This window comes from Saccopteryx bilineata, chromosome 5 (assembly GCF_036850765.1).
Source record: "Saccopteryx bilineata isolate mSacBil1 chromosome 5, mSacBil1_pri_phased_curated, whole genome shotgun sequence".
Lineage (NCBI taxonomy): Eukaryota > Metazoa > Chordata > Mammalia > Chiroptera > Emballonuridae > Saccopteryx > Saccopteryx bilineata.
Genome location: NC_089494.1, coordinates 11,027,339 through 11,049,769, shown reverse-complemented (window position 1 = coordinate 11,049,769; position 22,431 = coordinate 11,027,339). Strand labels below are relative to the sequence as shown.

The 22,431-nt window shown below is 45.4% G+C and overlaps 1 protein-coding gene across 7 annotated transcripts in view; it reads left to right on the top strand.

The window, feature by feature from the left end:
* The window catches only part of RHBDD1 (rhomboid domain containing 1), a 122,321-nt gene that overhangs the window by 41,224 nt on the left and 58,666 nt on the right, over window positions 1-22,431 (top strand). For all 7 annotated transcript variants that reach the window (XM_066279470.1, XM_066279469.1, XM_066279466.1 and 4 more), the window contains one exon: window positions 21,723-21,811. In XM_066279470.1, the coding sequence (XP_066135567.1) occupies window positions 21,723-21,811 (89 nt within the window). The remainder of the gene's footprint in view (window positions 1-21,722; window positions 21,812-22,431) is intronic.

The following is a 22,431-nucleotide window of genomic DNA, read 5'->3' as shown; positions in this document are numbered from 1 at the left end:
AGCTTGGATGAAAAATGTATATAGAATTGATACTCACCCTCTGTTTTATTTCATGGAAACACGTTTCTGGAGCCTGTTAAAGAGTTCAGTTTGAATCAACACTCTGACCGTCCTGAGCAGATTTTGTGAAGTAGGCGGAATTTCTCTTGGTCATTTCTCAGATGTCATTTGTCCATTTCCTTTCCTGTTGTCTTTTCCGGCTCCCATAAAAGGGGGGTTATGTGAGTCTTAGGAAAGAGTTTCTTTGGTCTGTGTCCCAGGAGGCCTTCCAGCTGGACGAGCTCAAGGTGCGAGCAGCGTGTAACCAAAGCAGCGGTTCCCCGGAGTTTGATTTTACGAGTGAGGATGAGAAATTTTGAGCCAGGGAACTTTCCCTCCCACTAGGATTGGAACCCTTTGAGAGAAGAGGGGTGTGTAAGTCATCTCTCTGGCTCTGGAGTCCAAGTCTGTGGAGAGAGCAATGCCCCAGCCGGGTCCTGGACGTCGGACTAAGTGCTCAGACCCATCCTTGACGGCTGTAGGAAGACCTTGGAGCTGCGTAGAAGGCGCATGGAGAAGAGGAAGGACAATTTTATCTGAAGACTAAGTTTTCTTCAGTTATCTTCTTGTAAGAGATTTACCATAATATTTTTTAAACAGTTAAATTACATAAATAATTGAACTGAACAGGAAATAGTAGCTACGTGAACGGATAACCTAATTTCTCCACTCCTAATTAAAAGAACAACATAGTCATGGTAGGAGAGGTGAAAGGATATAAATGTATGACAAAGAAAACAAATTTTCCATTGTCTCCTACCCAGAGAAAACTCCTGTTAGCATTGGGCTGTCATGTACCCCTCCGCTCATGCTTAACAGTATCTTCCACACTTCCATCTCCGCTCATGCTAAACAATATCTTCCACACTTCCATCTTCGCTCATGCTTAACAGTATCTTCCACACTTCCATCTCCGCTCATGCTTAACAGTATCTTCCACACTTCCATCTCCGCTCATGCTTAACAGTATCTTCCACACTTCCATCTCCGCTCATGCTTAACAGTATCTTCCACACTTCCATCTCCGCTCATGCTTAACAGTATCTTCCACACTTCCATCTCCGCTCATGCTTAACAGTATCTTCCACACTTCCATCTCCGCTCATGCTTAACAGTATCTTCCACACTTCCATCTCCGCTCATGCTTAACAGTATCTTCCACACTTCCATCTCCGCTCATGCTTAACAGTATCTTCCACACTTCCATCTCCGCTCATGCTTAACAGTATCTTCCACACTTCCATCTCCGCTCATGCTTAACAGTATCTTCCACACTTCCATCTCCGCTCATGCTTAACAGTATCTTCCACACTTCCATCTCCGCTCATGCTTAACAGTATCTTCCACACTTCCATCTCCGCTCATGCTTAACAGTATCTTCCACACTTCCATCTCCGCTCATGCTTAACAGTATCTTCCACACTTCCATCTCCGCTCATGCTTAACAGTATCTTCCACACTTCCATCTCCGCTCATGCTTAACTGTATCTTCCACACTTCCATCTCCGCTCATGCTTAACAGTATCTTCCACACTTCCATCTCCGCTCATGCTTAACAGTATCTTCCACACTTCCATCTCCGCTCATGCTTAACAGTATCTTCCACACTTCCATCTCCGCTCATGCTTAACAGTATCTTCCACACTTCCATCTCCGCTCATGCTTAACAGTATCTTCCACACTTCCATCTCCGCTCATGCTTAACAATATCTTCCACACTTCCATCTCCGCTCATGCTTAACAATATCTTCCACACTTCCATTTAACTTGTTCGAAGCACAGTTCTTCAAAAGCCTCTGTTTTAACGGCTCCATAATGGTGTCTGTTATGCTCCCTTTAGGTTATTTTCTCTTTTGCTAATTTTACTTCCTGATCATTCACATTACAAGTAAGGGCGTCTGTCAGAGTGTCATCTGGGCTCCCAGGCCTGACACTGTCCTTGGGGTAGACATGGGTTAAGGGCTTGAACTGTTTTCATGGGCCTTTGTAGGCACTACTAACACTGTATGAAAGTGCCCACTTCCTCACATCCTGGCCATTCTGAATAGTCTTACATTTTTAAAAGATTTTTATATGTAACAAAATTATTTTATTGTTGTTTTTTAAAATTCTTTTATTAGTGGAATGGGACAGCTTTTAGTGAGTTGCATTTTCCTGTGTGTGGTGTTTGTCTCCTCTGTGTATTTTCCAGAAGCTGTAAAAGGAGGGTGATATTACCCCCTAAAAGGTTATTCTTGTTAGATTGTATATACTAGGAGACCTGAAATACATAGTGTAATAGTAACTTTAACAATGCTCATGGGGAATTTTTTTTTGCTGTTAATAGATAATGATTTATTCTAAACAATAGCTAAGAACAGAAAGTGTTGTTTTTTTTTGTATGACAGAGTCAGAGAGAGACAGAGAGAGACAGATAGGGACAGACAGGAGGGAGAGAGATGAGAAGCATCAGTTCTTCATTGTAGCTCTTTAGTTATTCATTGATTGCTTGACCTGGGGGCTACAGCAGAGCAAGTGACCCCTTGCTCAAGACAGTGACCTTGGGCTTCAAGCCCGCGACCTTTGGGCTCAAACCAGTAACCCTGCGCTCAAGCTGGTGAGCCCATGCTTAAGGTGGTGACCTCAGGGCTTCGAACCTGAGTCCTCTGTGTCCCAGTCCAATGCTCTATCCACTGCGCCACTGCCTGGTCAGGCAGAACAGAAAGTCTTTTACACTGAAAATAAAGAAGTGATATGATGGTTTGTTTGGGGGAAGGTAAAAAATATTGATACATAGGTTTTATTTATGTATGTATTTTAAATTTTTATTTTTTAAGGATGGTTTTAGAGTTGCAGAAAAATTGGGAAGATATTCAGAAAGCTCCCATATAGCCTGTCCCCAGTCCTGCCTCATTTTTATCTTAACATTACTATGGTACATTTGTTTGTTTGTTTTGTATTTTTCTGAAGTGAGAAGCAGGGAGGCAAACAGAAAGACTCCCACACGCCCCCGACTGGGGTCCACCTCGCATGCCCACCAGGGGGCAATGCTCTGGCCATCTGGGGCGTTGCTCCAACTCAACCAGAGCCATTCTAGTGCCTGAGGGGGAAGCCGTGGAGCTATCCTCAGAGCCCGGGCCAACTTTGCTCCAATGGAGCCCTGGCTGTGAGAGGGGAAGAGAGAGACAGAGAGGAAGAAGAGGGGGAAGGGTGGAGAAGCAGTTGGGCGCTTCTCCTGTGTGCCTTAGCTGGGAATTGAACCCAGGACTTCCACATGCCAGGCCAACAATCTACCGCTGAGCCAACCAACCAGGGCCTATAGTACATTTTTTATAGTTAATGTACTTACTATATTGTCACATTATTAAGTAAAATCCATACATTATTCAGGTTTCTCTAGTTTTTACCTAATGTCATTTTTCTGTTTCAGGATCTCATCTGGGATGCCACGTGTCAATCTATATCTCCTTAGACCCCTGTCTTAGCTTGGACTTCCATAACAAAGATACCATAAACGGTGTGGCTTAAATAACAGAAATATGTTTTATACCAGGTCTAGAGGCTAGAAGCCCATGATCAAGGTGCCAGGATGGCCCGTTTCTGGCGAGGACCCCTTCCTGGATTGTAGCGTTCTCACCGTGTCCTCGGATAGCAGGGAGGGAGTGTTGGTGGAGAGCAGTCCCTGTTCTCTGGTGTCTGTTTCCGAGGGCACTAACGCTGTCAGCAGGGCCCCACCCTCGTGGCCTCTCCTAAGCCTCATTATCTTCCAAAGGCCCCAAATACCATCACATTGAGAATCAGGGCTTCAGCACATGAACTTGAACAGGGACACAGTTCAGTTTATAATACCTCCTCTCCGTGGTGGCAGTTGGTTTTACTTTTGATGACGAGTTTTAAAACACCCTCCCCGAATGTCCGTGCGAATGAGCGTTCACTTCCTCTCTCGTCTGTCCGTGTGATTCAGCAGCGGTGTTCAATTAGCCTCATAGCGTGGTTTCCAAGAAAGTTTTAATGTAGGTGTCTGAACCCATACTGTCTTCTGTAATTGAACGGGCCTGCTGTGGTTCCCGTTTAAAATGGACGTATATGTCATACGCGGAGGGAGATGTGAGCCGTCTCCACCCCAAGCGGAATGCACCAGCGTGGAGGCCTCCTGCTGTCTCTAAAGCAGTCAGCCCTTCTTTAAGGCCTGCTTTGCCCAGTCGGCTGGTGCAGAGGAACAGAGATGAGCAGTAGGGAGAAGTAAGGAAGCAGCTGTTTTTTCAGTTGAACACAGCGTTGTCAGGAATAAGGTTCGCTCTCCAGGTTGGAACTAATTGGCCGTCGTGCTGTGATGTAATTGTGGGTGTGCGGATGGCAGCGCCTACCTAATCTGTACTTAACTAGCTGGGCTTGCTAACGATCAATTCCGGTGACTTGGTGACAGGTGCAGCATTTGGGTTTACTGTGTTGGATGTCTCAGGTAATGAGGACCGAAGGTCATTTTACAAAAGATACCATTTTTTGGTAATTTGAAAAAAAGTCATTTGTCCTGGGTTAAAAGGTGATATCAGTAAGTGCATCGTATTAAACTGAAGAGCCCGTGTAAAGTGTTTTTACAGAAAAAGGGTGGTTTTAATCTGAAAAGTTAATTACCAAATTAGCAATTATTTTGACTTGATATATTTTTTTTCTTACCAATATTTTTCCATTAAAAAATAATGAACCCGGTGAAGCACATTTATTTCCCTTTGGAGTATTTAGAATATGCACTTTAGCCTATTTGGATTTTTTTTTTTTTCCAGAAGACACTATCGGAGATAAATGTTATACAATTAAATATTCACTCTCAACTAATAAGATGATAAATCACATCTCTGGAGATTTCGGATGCATTTACTTAATCGTTCGCCTTTCAGTACAAGGAGGGACGTTTTTACGTAGAAGGTTCTTTATACTTGCTCATTTCCCCTTTCCTCTTTTGCAGTATTAAGTGATTTTTAGTTAAAAGTCATGGGAGTTAAATAGGCAAAAGGACTGTTTTTCCATTTGCATTCAGCTTTGGTTCAAATTATGCAAAATGCAGACAGTCTGTGCTATGAATTGAAATCATTAGGACATCAATTATTCTTTGGTAACCAGCTGAGAACAGTCTGCTGAACGTTCCTTCCATCTAAAGTTGGCTTCTCATTAGCTTACAGAAGACATAAAATAATTTGATTCTAATTTATCTCTCTTTAAGTGGACATTGTTCCCTTCTGAATTCAAGAGAGGAGCATTTTAATTTTGCAGTCATTTATAACACATGGGTCAAATAAACAACAAGTTTTATTTTTAGCAATATGTGTCTCTCCTATTATTTATATTAGCATAGTTCTTTGATTCTAAAACAGCCTTTTCTTCTACTCTTTTTCTTTTTTTAGGATAATATACACCACATATTAATATTAACATAGTAATAAATAAGCCACAACATAGTAAAGATAACCTCAAAATTCAATGGGGAAAATAGGGTTATTTAGTCAATGGTCCCTGAAATTTTTAATCATTTGGAAGAAAGTAAAGATAGAGCTTTACTTCACTATACTTCAAAACAAATTTTGAATAGATTATGTTGAGACGTCTGAAAATTGTCTAAGAAAGTACGAGGAAAGTTTTTCAGTTCTTGAGTTGGGAAGAAATACATAAAATACATAAAAGCAGTGAACACAATCTCTAATGAAGGCGAAAGCAACAAAATATATATTTCAGATCCAAATACATGATAAATGAAAGCAAAAGGCAGAAGAATGAGAAACAGGTCACAACTTTGTGACAGACAACAATCACCACAAGAAAATACGAGTAGGAAAGTCAGGAAAGCCCATCAATGGACAATGTATAGGAAAAGTCAATCAGTGGCCAATAAAACCAGAGCTGTAAAAAGTCTGTGTTCTTTAATTCAGTAATTACCTTCTAGGAACTTATCAAAATTGTAAATAACCAGAAATAAAGAAAAAATTGACATACGCATATTTATTGTTGTGAAGTATTAGAAAATTGGAAACCACTTAAATGTCCAATAGTAGGTAAGAGAGCTAATATAATCATGATGTAATAGGATATTACGCAACCATTAAAAGGCAACTTTTAGAAATTACTTTAATGGAATTGGAAAATTCTCGATACAGGAGTAGTATATGTAATGTGATGTGAATTTATTTTCCCCAAAGCATAGTCACTAAAAGGATTCATGAGAAGCACATAAAAATATTAGTAGCGGTTAACATAAGGTTCTGGGTTTATTTATTTTTCTATCGCTTTGTTTTTGCCAAATTCTTAATAGTGAGCATGCATTATTTGCAGTAGAAAATTGAGTTATTAAAATATAAACACGTAGGAGTATATTTTCATGAATCCCAGCTTATTTGCCTCTCCCAAGTTCTGTCCTGTTTGCTGCTTCTTGTCAGTGCCTGAAACAGTACTTGGCCCATCATCGTCACTCAACAAATGTATTCCTAACTCTCTGTTGAGGAAAGCCAGAGTTTGGGGTGGCGGCCCAAAAAGATACTAGGCAGAGTGGATATAGCTGAGTTATTGACCCAAGTCCAGAAATTGAGAATGGGCCAAAAGGGGACACAGTCAGATCCAAAATCTGAGTGGAGAGCTGGAGAGGAGTCTGGGATTCATGAGAAAAGGGGAAGCGGAACATTCAAGAGCCTTGCGAAGGCATCTCAACAACTGTGCTGAGCACGGTGGTGCCCCTGGGTGCCGAGCAGTGTGTGGCCCTGTCTACACAGAGACGCCACGTCCCTATGGGAGATACACAGAGACTGCACGAGGCTACCCAGGCGGTTTCAACTGCATCTAAAAAATACAGAGATTTCATAGTCCATATTCCCTGATCACAAAATATTTATAATAATAAACACTGAAAAACATAAATCTAATCAAAAGAAAAAAAACAATCTCAATAATCACACTCACTTGGAAATTTAAATCCCTCCCTAATTAAGAATAATTAAAAAAAAAAAGACTTTAGAAATGAACAGTAAGAGCACTCCATATCCAACCTGTGGGTTATGGCAAACTCTTAAATGCTTTTTATAATATAGCAAAGTTTAAAAGGAAATAAGTTAAGCCCTCAATTTAAGAAGCTAGAAAAGTAACAAATGAAAGATAGAGGGCCTGACCAGGTGGTGGTACAGTGGATAGCGCATTGGACAGGGATGTGGAAGATCCAGGTTCGAAACCCGAGGTCACTGGCTTGAGCACTGGCTCATCTGGTTTGAGCAAGGCTCACCAGCTTGAGCCCATGGTTGCTGGCTCGAGCAAGGAGTCACTCAGTCTGCTGTAGCCCCGCGGTCAGGGCACATAAGAGAAAGCAATCAATGAACAACTAAGATGCTGCAACGAAGAATTGATGCTTCTCATCTCTCTCCTTCCTGTCTGTCCCTATCTGTCCCTCTCTCTGACACAAAAAAGAAAAAAAAGAAAAGAAAAAAGAAAGAGGAAGTGGAATTCATACTGACAAAAGCAAAGTTTAATAAACTAAAAAGGAAAAAATAATGATAGAATTGATCCTTCAAGAGCTGTATCCTTGAGAAGATAAATCAAGTAGATGAGCCTGTAGCAAGTTTACAACAATTAGGAGGAAAACTTGCAACAGTAGATATGAAAAAGAAGATAAATAGATATGGAGAAGCTATATCAACTTCTAGTAGGATGTATATTTTAAGGTGAGGTGTCTTTTTGTTTGGATTAATTTATAAAATTGACTTTTATTCTTTATAAAAAACATGGAAATTTTGTGATCCAAACAATATTTATGTGTTTTAAGAAACATTCTTCTGTATTTCCCTGATGTATTCCAAGAGCTGCGTCCCTATTGCATCAGAAGTTGTAGAGTTTATCGATCGGTTGTGTTTGTTTGTTTTGCGTTTAGGATTATTTTGTGTTAGTCTCAGGTGTGCAGCGTTGGATCCGTTCTTACCTGGAGAACACTCAGCTCTCAGTTTGGGGAGGGCTTCTGATCCTGTAACTTTTGAGGGCTAACTCCCAGTGTAACTAACATTGTGCCGAATTTGATGAACCAGTTACTTTTGCTGTGAGAGTGGTGTGAATTCACTGGATGATCTATACCAAGTAATTTCAATGCGGAACAAAAGGTCACATTTCCTATTCCTCTCCAGTGATCTTGTGAAGCGTGACGCACCGGCGGGTAAAAAGACTTCTGTACTTGCTAATGCAAGACAGTGCGTACATACAGGCTCTGCTCTTCCAGCACATACTGTTATAGATGTTGAAAATGCTGTTGTCAAACAGTATTTTAAAAACTGTCAGGGGTGTGTGTGTTTTTCAAATGAGTTTTAAATAATTCAGTACAAAGCAGGCGGCAGAAAAATGGCTTTATAAACTTGGCTCTGCTCTTTTGTACTGAATATACAACTAGAGTCAACGAATTAAAAATGAACACTCTCCGGTCCATCTTTTTACTAATAACCAGTGGAGTCTTGATAGAAACTGACTGTTACTAATTTTTATTTTGTTTGCATTTTCCCATTAAAGAATTGCCTTAAAGTCATTTCAACACAGATACTACGTAAGTACTTATGGTGAAATTGGTTTTAATAGCAAGCCTGGTTTGCTTTCTCTAACTTGATGGCTGACTCATGGCAGCCTTCTTTCCTCCCCTCCCCTCCCCTCCCCTCCCCTCCCCTCCCCTCCCCTCCCCTCCCCTCCCCTCCCCTCCCCTCCCCTGCCTGTGTGCTGCTGTGTGAGACACAAGGACAGGGTAGACATGGAATGGCATCACTTCAAGGAAGTGGGCACGTCCTCAGAGCCTGCTCATCTCGCCAGTAGGGAGCTGGTGAGCAGCATTGTGGAATAATATTCAGAGCCTCCTTCCTAATTCAAGACTACTTCGTAGATTTGTATGCGTCTTGGCCATATTTCTCATTGACTCGTGACTCTCATTTTTCTCTTGATCTTATCCCTGGCTTCTCTTCTTATGTAGTGACAAAGGAAAACTTGCTGATGGCAAAGGCTAAGCGGAATGCATAGCACTGTATCCATACCTTCTTCCTGCCAAGAAAGAGGGGTGGTTTCTCTGAAGGTAGAAGGAATTTCCTTCCTCATCACCATCATCATTATTATGACTGTGGCTGGGTTTTGTTTTACACAACAATAGTAGCGGTATTGGGCATGTTCTGCAGTTCTCAGCTGTTTAGTCTGAGACTCTCAGAGTTAAGCATTATGGACGTTGCATGGCAAGAGCCCTAGGGTGTGTGGGCAGGGACTGAGGCATGACTGGAGCTGCAGCCACAGGAGTTGGGACATTGTGGTTAGACAGACACAGGAAGGGTGAAAACACCTGTCTGGAACATTAAGTTGAAAGCCTTGTGCATGTAGCAGTAATTTTAAAGATTTGCCCTAAGAAATGGTAACGGTTCATTTAAAACTAATAAATTCCACCCCAGTGTCCCCCTGAGTACACTGCGTGTGATTGCTCTCGAGTGGCCTGCGCGTGCTGATTGTACCCTGGACCTGTATTGTTTGTAACGGTGTTTCAGATACTGTGGAGTGGACTCATTCTGCATATCCCGTCTGAAAAGACAGCAGTGCTGGTGTGCCCCATTCTTGCAGCCTGCACTGGAGCTAAAATAGTGCATAGCAGTATTCTCTGAGACTTTGAAATCTGTCGGTTCTGCATGGCTTCTGCCATCTCTGGACACCTAAGTCAAGATTCTTTTGCTTACATTGTAAAGAAACCTGGCTCCATCCACTTTATCAAAGAAAAGGACCTCGATGAGCTTACATCATTAAAATGTCCAGTGGTGCATTTCAGGGTTTCAGAGACTTCTGCTGTGGGATTCACGGGCTCAGTCAGTGTCATCAGGATTCTGTCTCTATATCCTGGCTCTGTTGTTTTTTTTTTTTCCTGTGTTGGCTTCTGTATTAGTCATTCATTGCTGTGTACCAAATGATATCAAGTGTCGTAGCTTAAAGCTACACACATTTATGATCTTGTGGTATTTGTAGGTCGGGAGGATGGACATGGTTGACCTGGGTCTTTGGCTTCACACTGTCTCAACAAAGAGCACAACAAAGGTGTCCGGTGGCACTGAGGTCTCATCTGAAGGCCGGCCTGGGGAAGGAGTGCTGCCCAGCTTTGTGGTTTTGAAAGAGCTCAGTTCCTGGGGGATGGTCAGACCGAGAGCCCTGCTGTCAGCTGTCAGAGAGAGGCCGTCCTTGCTACTCGGATCGCTTCGGAGAACAGCTCACAATACGACAGCTGCAGGGAAGGGCTCGTGAGCAAGGCAGAAATCACTGTCTTAGGAAATCCACGGTGGAAGCGGCATGCTGTATTCTAGTCGTTAGATGCAAGTCACAGGTTCCACACATGCTCAGAAAGGGTGTGAGTACCAGGGGTCCCAGGCAACCAGGGCCCATCTTAGAATCTGTCCAGTGCAACTTGAAGCTTCATTCTGAGGAAAGTTCTTTCCACGTGGTGACAGAGTTGACCAGCAGCTCCTGTCTTGCCTCATCCCAAGGAGAGCAATTCTAGAGAAAATAGAGTCACTTATTTCCTCAGCATCCTTATATGTATCTGTTCCCTTCCCATTGGGATTCTAGGTCGAGAATAGTAGAAATCAGCTCTGGCAAATGTAAACACAAAAGGACTTACTGGAAGGCTGACAGGTAACTTTAGAATTGTTGAGGCCTTGACCAGTTGGCTCAGTGGTAGAGCATCGGCCCAGGGTGTGGATGTTCCAGGTTCGATTCCCAGTCAGGGCACACAGGAGAAGTGCCCATCTGCTTCTCCACCCCTCCCCTTCTTGCTTCTCTCTTTCTCTCTCTGTCTTCTCCCTTCTTGCAGCCATGGCTCGAATAGAGCGAGTTGGCTCCAGGCGCTGAGGATAGCTCCATGGCCTCTGCCTCAGGTGCTAAAAAATGGTTCCAGTTGCAATGGAGCAAGGGCCCCAGATGGGCAGAGCATCGCCCCCTAGTGGACATGCCGGGTGGATCCCTGTTGGGCACATGCAGGAGTCTGTCTCTACCTCCCCTCCTCTCACTAAAATAAAAAAATAAAATGAGAATACTGAAGCACTGGGCTAGAGAGCCTGTCAGAAACGGAGGGACACCTGTTGTCCCTGCCTGGCCAGGCTCATCGCTGTATTTTAAAGATTAGCTACAAAGTGTATCTCATTGGCCAGGTACAGGTAGGTCCTCCTGTGCTCCTGCTGCCGCCGGGCCTCCACTGGAGGCAGGACTGTGTTTCTCTGAAGGTAACAACGCTCTTCTTCGATGAGTGGATGTGGGTCTCTAATTAGGGTTGCTTTTGTTCTCAGACGTTCGGCCCAGCAGGTCGCATCGCACACGAGGACTCCGCTCTGTTGGGCAGTTCTCAGAACCGTGCCCCTGGTGGTTCTCTGTCGGGTGGCAGTAGCAGCGTCCTCTGGGTGTCCCAGCGAAGCTGCCACATAGCCGTGTGTGGTGTCAGCGGCAGGCCCAAGCTCTGAGGCATACAGTGGGTGGGGCATTCATGGTCAGAATTTGGATTTGGACCAAATTTAACCACAAGTAGGATTTAACTGTTCTAAAATTATCGGCAAACTTTATGATCCAGTTTTGTGTCCCAGTCTTTGTGTTGGCTCCAGGGATGCAGAGATTACTGTAACTCTTGACTATTGTCATCTTCGGCCATGTGCGTATGACTCTCTTGGATATGGGGCACTCTGTCTGAATGATCAGGTTTTTATAAGTCCAGAGAACTGGGATTTTTTTTGAAGTAAGTTCATGTTTCCCTGCGTGAATTTTCAAAGCTATACTTACTCTCTTGCAGCATTACTATAGAATATATGAAGACCAGTTTACCAAGAAGGCAGACAGACGTCCTTCTGTGGAGTAATCTGTAGAGTGAAGAGACTTGCCTGCACTCAAAACGTGCATGTGTGTCTGTGCGTGCGTGTGTGCGTGCGTGTGTGTGCGTGCGTGTGTGTGCGCGCGTGTGTGTGTGTTTTATTATTGGCCTACTATGGCAGCTGAAATCTCACCATTAGAATTTGAACTCTGGCTTAAGATCAGTGGTGCTCAACCTCATCACATTAACATCGCTTGGTGATTTAAAAACAACAAAACCAAAAAAGATAAACAAATGAAACAATATCACATTCTGTCCCACCCGGGAGCGATTTTTGCAGAATTTCTGGGAGCCGAGTCCAAGGAGCTGTAATTTTGAAAACCTCTTTAAGACATTCTAATGCGCCAGCGGCTTGAGAGCCAGAGGGTCGGCAGCCGATTCACTCGTGTTCCCGTGGGTCCAGGGGAAGTTCCGCAGGCACTTCCGCGTTCACAGCGGAGGCTGGTCCCTGCTGCCCTTTCTTCCTTGTGTATCCCTTTGAGCTCCCACTCATCCAGGTCACCCAAGCCCATCTTAAGTGACTGCAAGCCTTGAGAGCCTGGCTCCCGCAGGGCCAAGGGATTTCCAGTTATGATACCGCTTCTGAAAGAAAATACCTCCAAAGGCTAAGCTCACAGGAACGTCTGTTTGCTTCCTCACACCGTCACACGTTCAAGTCTATTTACTTTCTGGAGGTGATAGGCCAATACTCATTCATGTGGCATCCAGAAATCTTTTTGCCGATAGTAATAGCAGATGGCGGAGGATTTTTCACGTGCCAGGTTGCATTTATCCGCCGCAGAGCAATGTGGAAGTGATCACGGCCCCTTTCCAGTCGTCTGACTTCCCGTGTGCCCCTCGGTAGTGCGGGCACATTTTCTTGCATATCAGTTCAAGATGTTGCAGATTGAATGGGAATCCTTGGAATCTGTGCAGAGTGTAGTCACGTGAGAAGTGCTTTGAAAAGAAATATGTTTTGAGGCCTAATGATTAAGGGTCATGAATTCAGCAAACATTTAATAAACATTGGCTGTGTGCTTAAGCCAGTGGTCCCCTCTGGGATAGGTGGCTTGGTCCCCGGGAAGAATTTTGGAAAATTGCAGGGTTGTTTTTAGTTATAATGATCAGTGGGGGGTGCTGCTGGCATTTGGTGAGCAGGGGCCAGAGGCACTAGGTCCCCTAAGGGTACAAGACACTGCCCTATGACAAGAACGGTCCTGCATTGCCCCCTCATCCCTGTCTGTCGAAAGGACATTTATGGAGGTGAAAAAGCTGTTTTATGATTATCTGAGCCTAAAACCCAATTGTTTTTTTTTTTATATAAACACAAAGATTTTTTTTTTTCTTTTTGGCATGGATTTAATATACGGCGACTTTTCCAGGAAAATTGTAAATTGACTTGTAAGTGCAACTTGAAGGAAACTTTTACTCTGCTTGATTTGGAGTCCAGAGTTCCTTACCCTCACATAAAATCATGTCACCAATGGAACCCTGCATATGGCGTTTGTATCACAGAAAGCCCATCTCTGTCCCCCTGCATTTGTTATTCTGGCTGTCTGGCTGTCACGTGGAGTCTGTGCAGAGCCGAGGAGGAGGACCCCTGCGTTGCCTCCTGGTGTGTGTGTGTGTGTGTGTGGGGGGGGTGCCTGAGCACCTAGGATTCCTGGTTCTTTACTGTGGCGCTTCCTACAGATTTTTCTTGTTGGTCCAGCTAGGGCATTATGGTGAGTTGAGATTGTGTGCATGGATGTGACCGTGTTTTTAGAAGTACGTGTGTAGGTGTGTTATTTATAAATCCCATTTCAAAAGAATAGAGGGAGCATTACACATCCTTGGGTTTAGGGGGGCCTTGGGGATGATGGGGTAAGACCACTAAATCAAGCAGTGGGGCGATGGCAGACGAAACTGCTGATGAGGAAGGAGCAGAAGGCGGAAGGGGGCGGGGCATCCCGCAGGGGCGGGGCCGCCCCACTCACAGGGAAAGCACTGGCCCGGGGTGACCAGGAGGGCTGTTTGCCTGGGCTCAGCCGGGTGATGTGGAGTGCAAAGGGTTCCGGGCACACTGAGTCGTCAAGGGTGAAGCATGGCTTTTGCAGATGGCTGGATCTTGGGGTGGCACGGGGCTGGGGGCTAGCAATGGAGAGGGAGGGCTAAAGAGGCAGGCAGAGGTGCATGATGGGCATAGCAAGCCTTGCTTTTATTTTATTATAAAAACTCTGGGAGCTACCAAAAGGCATATGTGTTGCACATGCTTGTTTGTCATGGTTGGGGACAGCGGGCTAGAGCAGGGCGAGGCTGACCAAGCCAGGAAGAAGCCTGTGGCAGTGGTGAGAGCTAGTGAAGGCTCACGGTGATGCCCAGGGCAGACTCCAGATGCAGCCCTGGGCAGTCCAAATCCGGGACCTGTGCCCATAACCCTGTTCCTGGATTGTCTCGGGGGCTGGGGTGGGTGTGGGGAGGTGCAGAGCAGGTGGAGAGAGTTTTGGCAGCTGGAATCTACTCAGCAGTGAGTATGGAAGGTATGGGAAGGGAACTCGGGGTGTGTCTAGTTTGGTGAAGTGTCTGGTGAGGAGGAGAACAGGGGCCTCACCGTGTTGTGCTCTGTCTTGAACATCTGTGCCCCTACTTAGTCTGTGGGGGAGATTCTTCTTCATTAGCTGATTTTATGTTTCTCTTTTCAATCTTGTTTTGAGCTACGTATATTTGTGTATGTATAATGTGTTCAATGGAATGGGTGGGTAGATATACCATTATAGTTATGTTGTATGTAAATACTGTAGGAGCCAAATGAATTATGGGAGTAATATTTTGAATCATTCTTCCTCTCCATTTCCAGCTTGGCATCCAGCTACCTACTGAATGCTCTACCAATATCTCTGCTTGTTGTCTTGTAGGCATCTCAAAGTAAACACATCAAAACTGAGCTCTCGCATTCTCTTCCCACCCACCTGAGTGGTCCCATCATCCCTCCTCTCGCACAAGCCAGAAGCCTAGGTTTCTGCCTTTCCCTCACCCCCTCGCTGAATCCATCAGCAAGTCTTTGTATCTCTGCCCACGAAGCAGACGCCAGGCGGTTCACTCCTCCCCACCTCTGCTGCAGGCTGCCAGCATTTCACACAGGCCATTCTCGCCTTTCTGGGGTCTGTTCTCCCAGCACACGGACTAGATCACTCTTTAAAATTCTTCACTAGCCTCTCACTGTACTTGCAGAACCACCCAGATTCCTTCCCCAGACACGCAGGCCTGTGTGGGATCCGAGCGTGGCCTCTCTTTTCAGTTCCCCTCCTACCTACCGTCACCCTGTGTCCTTAGCCCTTGCTCACTTTGCTCCCGCCACCTACGAGCTAGGTCAGCGCTCTTAGAACCCTGGCTGCCTCCTGGCCCTGTAGCTCTTATGCCTGTGCTTTTCCTGACAGAAGGCCCCCCCTTGGGGCATGCAAGCTCCAAATCCTGTGGCTGTCACTTTCAGGGCCACTTCAGGAGCCATCCCAGACCACACTGGAGGAGGTCGCCTCTGTTTCTTATATTTATAGCATACAGTTATATACACTGCGTGTGTGTTTGTTTCTCCTGCTAGACTGTAAGCTGCATGAGGCAGTGGCCGTGCTTGTCTTGTTTACATCGTGGTCGGTAAATATTTGTCGAATGGATGAGAGCTCCCTCCTCGAACCAGCTTATGGGGTATCTTGCTGCCAGGCTGGGGGACATAGAATTGAGAGCCAAGGACTTGGTAGGCATCACCTTTTATCCAGGAAGTTCTCTTGTAACAGGTCTTCCTCTTACCTCTGCAGTATCCTTGTGCCCGAGATTGGTGCTCTGCGTAATAAGTCCATAGTAGAGGTTGCACTGACAATATAGCTATCTCTGGGGGAATGTACTATTGGAAAGCGATTGGATTTTACTTCTGTGGCCCAAGGTGGCAGGACAGGGGTCCTGAGGGAGGTGTGGTAACGAGAGAGAACATATAGACCGAGTTTCTCCCACGTTGCCGTTGCCAAAGACTTGTGCTGCCATAGGGATTGAAGAGAGCATCAAGGATAGAAAACAGTTTACGAACAGTTTACCTTGGGAAGAAGCAATCCCATCGAGATCTTTCCTTGTGGCATTAAAGTTCAGTAACCCGAACAATTCTCGCTACTTCCTGTTTCTGTAATGTCAGCCTGGGGCCATTTGCTAAAGTGCCCAAGCACCAGAACTTCTGATGGGCCCAGCCCATCAACTGCTTCTACAGGAGGAAGCTATGGAACAAACAGTACAGCAGGCCACCTCTACTGACTGCCTCTTACCTTACCTGTTCCCTTCCCTGGTCCAGCACTGTGTCTCCATCAAGTTCCATCCTTAATGAGGTCATTTGCTCTGCATATGCAGGGAGATCATGTCTCGGCATGACGCACTCTCCACTTCCCAAGCTATGCCTGAGAGGGCAGCCCCTTCAACTGTGCAAAGAATTTGCCGTTTATCGGAGGAGAACCTTTATAGCTTGTCACAGCTTTCAGTCATAGCTTTAGCTTTTGAATCTGTAATGGTAGCATGCAGGAGTGGGAGCATTTTGCATAAGCATTTAGCTCAGCCTTACAAATTGCCTCTCAGAGGAGTGAGATTCAGTTCATGCTGGTGGGCTAGGAAAGAATGCGGCATGTTGGTGTTAATAATGTCTGCATAATGCGGTTTGCAGAACTGAAATCCACACCATCTTTTCTCCCCGCTCTGAGATATAATTGACATATAAGCCACAATAATACCTTACCCTTAGTTTTGTTCCAGAATTACCTGTTCACCATCAATATCCCTTAGAAGTAATGTATAGCAACAGCAATTTGAGTTTCACTTTCCATTGTTTTCTTTCCCTTTTTCCTTTCCTTTCCTTTCCTTTCTCTCTCTCTCTTTCTTTCTTTTTTCTTTCTTTCTTCTTTTTCTTTCTTTCTTCTTTTTCTTTCTTTCTTTCTCCCTTCTTTCCTCCTTCCCTCCCTCCTCCCTCCTCCCTCCCTCCCTCCCTCCCTCCCTTCCTTCCTTCCTTCCTTCCTTCCTTCCTTCCTTCCTTCCTTCTCTTTCCCTCCCTCCCTCCCTCTCTCTCTTCCTCCTTCCTTTTCTATGAACACGTAGCCCTCTCTGTGTCAGGAAATGTGCAAATGCTGCATATCTGGAGGTCCACAGTATAAAAATAATGGCTTTCTACAGTTTTTCAGAATTGTAGGACACACACCCTCAGGTAGAAAAGCACAGCACATGTCATGGAGGGTAAATAAAATGAATCAATCACTGGAATGAATGTGGTAGAATGACAGTATATCCACAATAAAGAGGAAACCCTAAAAGCTGAGAGAAAAGACAGGTCGCCTGCAGGGGAGAGCGACTCTCTGACATTTCCCGGCAGCGTCCATAGAGCCTGTGTTTATCAGCAAAAGAGGAAACTGAAATAAACACCATTTTGGACATACAAAGACTAACAGTTTTCTGCCCTTGGCCTTGAGTTGCAAGAATTACTAAAACTGGGATTCTATGGAGAAGGAAATTGAATTCAGAAGTAGGCTACAACATTACAGAGCAACGGCACACCAAACAGGTTGGACATGTTAATAAACTTAAGTTATCTAAGTAAATGGCTGTCTGTGTGTTCAGATTTGAGTACGAATGAAATGTTTTTCCAATAAGAGTATATAACAACTTAGACTTGATGCTTGATGCCTGTAATTCTTCTATTTGTGGTGGTTACTTTCACTTTAGCAAAGATTTTTAGTGAGGGGTGGATCCAATGGGTGGAAGTCAAGCCATCTGTGAGCTTCTTAAAACCAGGTTCTGTGTGTGAGTTTCTCCGCCGACAGGACTCATGGCTCCCATTTGACACTTAAAGGGGCTCAGAACTGAAGAAGTTTAAGAACTACTGGATTGAGGTATTGTCCCCTATTGAAATGAAATTGTGTCGACATTGGCTCTGAAGTTGAGCTTTGGTGACCTAACTTTGGATATTGGATATGTCCAATATTTGTGGAGCTGACGAGGCCCTGGACATATTGTTTTCTTCTCATTGTAGCCTGCAGTGCACAACCGGTGTGGCTGTCCAAAGCGCGATGTGTCTCTGGCCCCTGTGCCTGTATCTCACCATGACAGTCAGTATTTGATTATAGCTGTTATGTTATGATTTCCTAAAGGAAGTCGCTATGAGAAGAAATAAAGCTTCTGAGTGATCAATATTAGGGCATTATAATAGGTTTAGTGCTATTAATTGAGCATATGTTTTGTGGCATATATTGTCGGGGGTAGGGCAGGATATGTTCAATTGTTACTTTTCTCAATGAAATTTGATACTAATACAACTTTTAACTAGTGACCATGTGCAACTTGTGTTTTTATAACACACTTGTAATGTATGTTGAATGTGTGCCTTATATATATGTGTAATTTTCATTCCACCCCTCCACCCGTTCAGTAGTTGTTTATCGACTCTTAGTGTCGGGTCACTTACCGCATCAGGTGTGGCCATGAATATAAAGTTGAATGTGGTGGTTCTGTCCCTGAGGACTGACTTGGACAGAGGGAGACAGGCTGTGACCAACTCCTCAGTGTCGGCCCCAGGACCCAGTGCGGCCTGGAGGGAGCTGTTCCTCAGAGCAAGGTCTCCCCTGCCTGTCCGTGGAGCTGTCAGCCTCCAGCAGAACTAAGGGCAGCGGGGAGCGCACCCCTTCGGGCAGGCTGCCCTGAGGGCACGGGTTTCCTCCGACACCTCAGATGTCTGTTTTGCATGTGTAATTAACGATCATAATAACACAATCAGTTTCCGAAGCCGTTAGCCCAGCCACGTATTAGAGCACTGGGATGTGGCCTTCCCCCCAGAGGCAGGGACAGATGTGCCTAGTCCAGCCCTGCCGGGGAGAAGAAGTTCCATTTCCATTTCCTCTCTGCAGAGTTATTTCCTCTCCCGGGACAAGGGCTCTGGGCGTCTCTTCGAGGGGAAGGGAGCTCCTCTCTCAAAGGGTTTCAGTGACATAGAGAAAGTTAACGTACCTCTCAGAACGAGCACGACTTTCTTTCTCGTTGTGGAATCCTCCCCTTTTCATGAGTAATATCGAGAGATTCTCAGTTTTGATTGAATAAGATCATTTTTTTTAAAAGAATACCTTTATAGAGGTGAAATGAAATAATAAAGACACCTAGAATTTTGAGATGAGACTTTTGTGCAAAATGCTGACTATTGGAGGATAATGCAGTATGGTCTCTGGTCTGTCAGTCTCCCTTTCCTGGTTATTCCCAATTAGGACAGTTAGATTACAACTAAAACTTCTGCAAAGCTATAGAGAGAGATAAGAAATTCATTTAACTGTATTGTACTCTAAACTGTAAATGAAATCCAAGATTAATTGTTTGATAGGTTGGGGTTTTACATTGAAATTTTCTTCTATGTTATTTTTATAACTATGTGATTCACCATAAAGATTGGTTTAGGAAGCTTCAAAAATATTGATGAAGTTGCATTCTTTTCAGTTAAATTGAGGTTACTACTTTTAAAAAATTGACTCTGGACTCTTGTTTTGCATCCCTCAAACTACCACTTTCTTTGCCATTCCTAGAACTAGTTGGAGTGTATTATTTAGCCTAAACGTATAATAAAATAAGCCCAGTTTTATTTTATTTTGGGGGGAAAGCCAAAGAGAAGTACAGTACATGTTATTATTGCTGAAACTGGGAAACCGAGTATCTGATCCTATGTTTTTATGATCATATTACACATTCTAGGAGATAGATACATTTGACGAGAGTAGTAGCTCTCCTGAAGGAATGCTGGTCTAGGTGGTGTGTGTGTGTGTGTGTGTGTGTGTGTGTGTGTGAGACTTTCAACGTGTGTGCCACATGCAGGGTCCCAGCTGGGCAATGGCATGATGGGATTGGCTAATGGGGAGAAGCCTCAGTACCTTCCTGACTTTGGGAGCCTTCCTTTCTTCTTATCTCTGAGGGCTGCCATTGCCTGGTCTCCTCCCTGAGCCAGCAGGCCTTCTCTCGCCCCGAGACAGCCGAGATGACTTGTCGCTGTCTTGTCTGTGCCCCCGGCCTCTTTCTTCTGTGTGTTCATTGCTGGTGCGGTAGGCGACACGTATTGGTTTTGGTTCTCGTCCTTGTGTGTGGGTGACCGAACCTCAGCCTCATGTCTGCCACGCTCAGGGGGGCCCTTCTAAGTTGAGGATCTCGTGGTTTTTAACTTGCCTGCTGGTGGTCTTGATGAAACCATCCTGGGACACTCAGACCATTCATTCCACACATATTGGAGCGTCTGTGCTGCGCCGGGCACCAGGCTGGGTGTGCGCAGTGGGTATGTGGGGTGTAGAACGGCGGTGCCGCTGCAGTTGGCATTGGCTCCTGGATAGCTTTCAGTTGCCCCCCTTCTGGGCATTGGGTGAGGGGCCATCTCCCCCAAGCCAGGGAAATGTATTCATATGCTTGACCTTTATTGGTTGTTTTTTTTGTTTGTTTGTTTTTTGGGTTTTTTAGCTTCTAATTTAGCATAACAGATGAATAAGACTGTCCTCAAGGGATTCATCAGAGAGAGACAGACAGACGGGCAAAGGTGTAAACATGTTTGCTCCCCAGAAAGAGCGACTTCTTCGCCTGGGCCTGCTTTTTATGACAGGGGTGCTGTTTAGCTTAGCCTTGTGGTCTCCCATGAGCGCTCAGGGGGTGGCTGGCTGGGCTGGGCTGGCGGGAAGGATTGAGAAGACAGGGTGGAGGGGAGGGAAGGACGAGGCCACGTGTTGGAAGGCCTTGACCGCAGGCTGCAGAGAAGGCTGAGTTTCACAGGACAGCAATGACATGGTTTGCCCTCTGTTTCAGGAGAGTCGCAGGACGGCAGTGTGTGTGTGTGGGGGGGGGGCGGAGAGACCCGCAGGGTGACTCTCTTTCATTTATTCATTTACTCATACAGCACATACTTAGCTGGGGCTTGCCTTGAATTTATATGTACAAGGGATTGGCTGTCTTAGATGCTATCTTAAGAAGACGAACCAGGTGAATGCCCTAACTCATCTTTCGAGCCTGAAGTTTACATTTTCTGTGTCTTTTTGCTGAGCAGCTTTAAGATGCACACAAAGACAGCAGCAGAGGGAGGTGCCCCCCCGGGGGGGGGGCATGCGGACATCTCAATCTCATCCGCCCTGCTCCTGTTGCGCTCTGTGTCGCTGGTCAGCGGCGAGCGAGAACACAGCTGTCTGCTCCGCTCTGCACCTTCTCACCATGGCTGGGTGACTCGAGATTTAATTCAGAGAAAACTGTTGTCACTTATGTATTGTGATAAGAGCCACAGAGGAAAACTGGAAGAAATATAACGGGTTGTCCTGACAAAATGCTGCTAGTGCTCTGAAGGCGCCAGCCCACTTCTCCCGAGCAAGGAGTGATGTTGCATTTTAAACACGTGGCGGTTGTTCATTGTCTTTTTCCTTTTCTTTCAAGTAGGAAATGCTGTTCCTTGGATTGAGTTAATGCTGTTGAGCATAAACACCCTGCCGTGGGGCCGCCTGCAGACCGTGACTGACTCACACGGGAAGGGCTAGTGGGCTAGTGGGACGGAGGGACATCTGTGGACAGTGGGACGGAGGGATGTCTGTGGACAGTGGGACGGAGGGACGTCTGCGGACAGTGGGACGGAGGGACATCTGCGGACAGTGGGACGGAGGGACATCTGTGGACAGTGGGACGGAGGGACGTCTGCGGACAGTGGGACGGAGGGACATCTGCGGACAGTGGGACGGAGGGACATCTGCGGACAGTGGGATGGAGGGACATCTGCGGACAGTGGGACGGAGGGACATCTGTGGACAGCAGCGGAGCAGACACTCACAGAGGTCTCCTTCTCTCGTAGGACTTCCTTCGCCGGGCACCTGGCCGGCATTCTTGTCGGACTACTGTACGCTCACGGGCCTCTGAAGAAAATCATGGAGACATGTGCAGGTACAGAACGAAACAGCTTCGGCACAACAAGGGGAAGCTCGCCTTAATTTTAATGGGAATAGGAGCAACTCCAAGCTACCCTCTGGCTCTGCTTAGGAACTGCTCGTAGTCTCTGCCTAGGCCAGGGGGCAGAGAAGCTGGTGTAGCTCCTCACGCTGCTCCAGAGAGGGAGCAAACCCACGTGTTAAGCCTGAGGCTCCTAGGGACAAACAGCGGTATATATGGATACCCTTGGCATTACTGCTCCTCACGGAAAGTCATGACTTCCTTGGCAGTGCAGGGGCCTGAAGTGGGTTTAAAGTAATGCATTCCATAGCCTCGGCTAGGGGGCTCAGGAGACAAAACGTCATCCTGGCATACAGAGGTCACAGGGTCAACCCCTGGTCAGGGCACATGTGAGAAGCCATCAGTAAGTGCACAACTAAGTAGAACAAGTTGACACTTTCTCTTTCTGTATCTCTGTCTGTCTCCTCCCACCATACCCTTTTTCCCCGTCCTCTTCTCTCTCAAATCAATGGAAAATTTTTTTTTTAATGTTTTAAAGCAATGCATTATTATACGGTAGTCCATGAATTCATGTGCAAGGCAACGTTGAAAAAGCCAAGTCCGTACTGAAATGG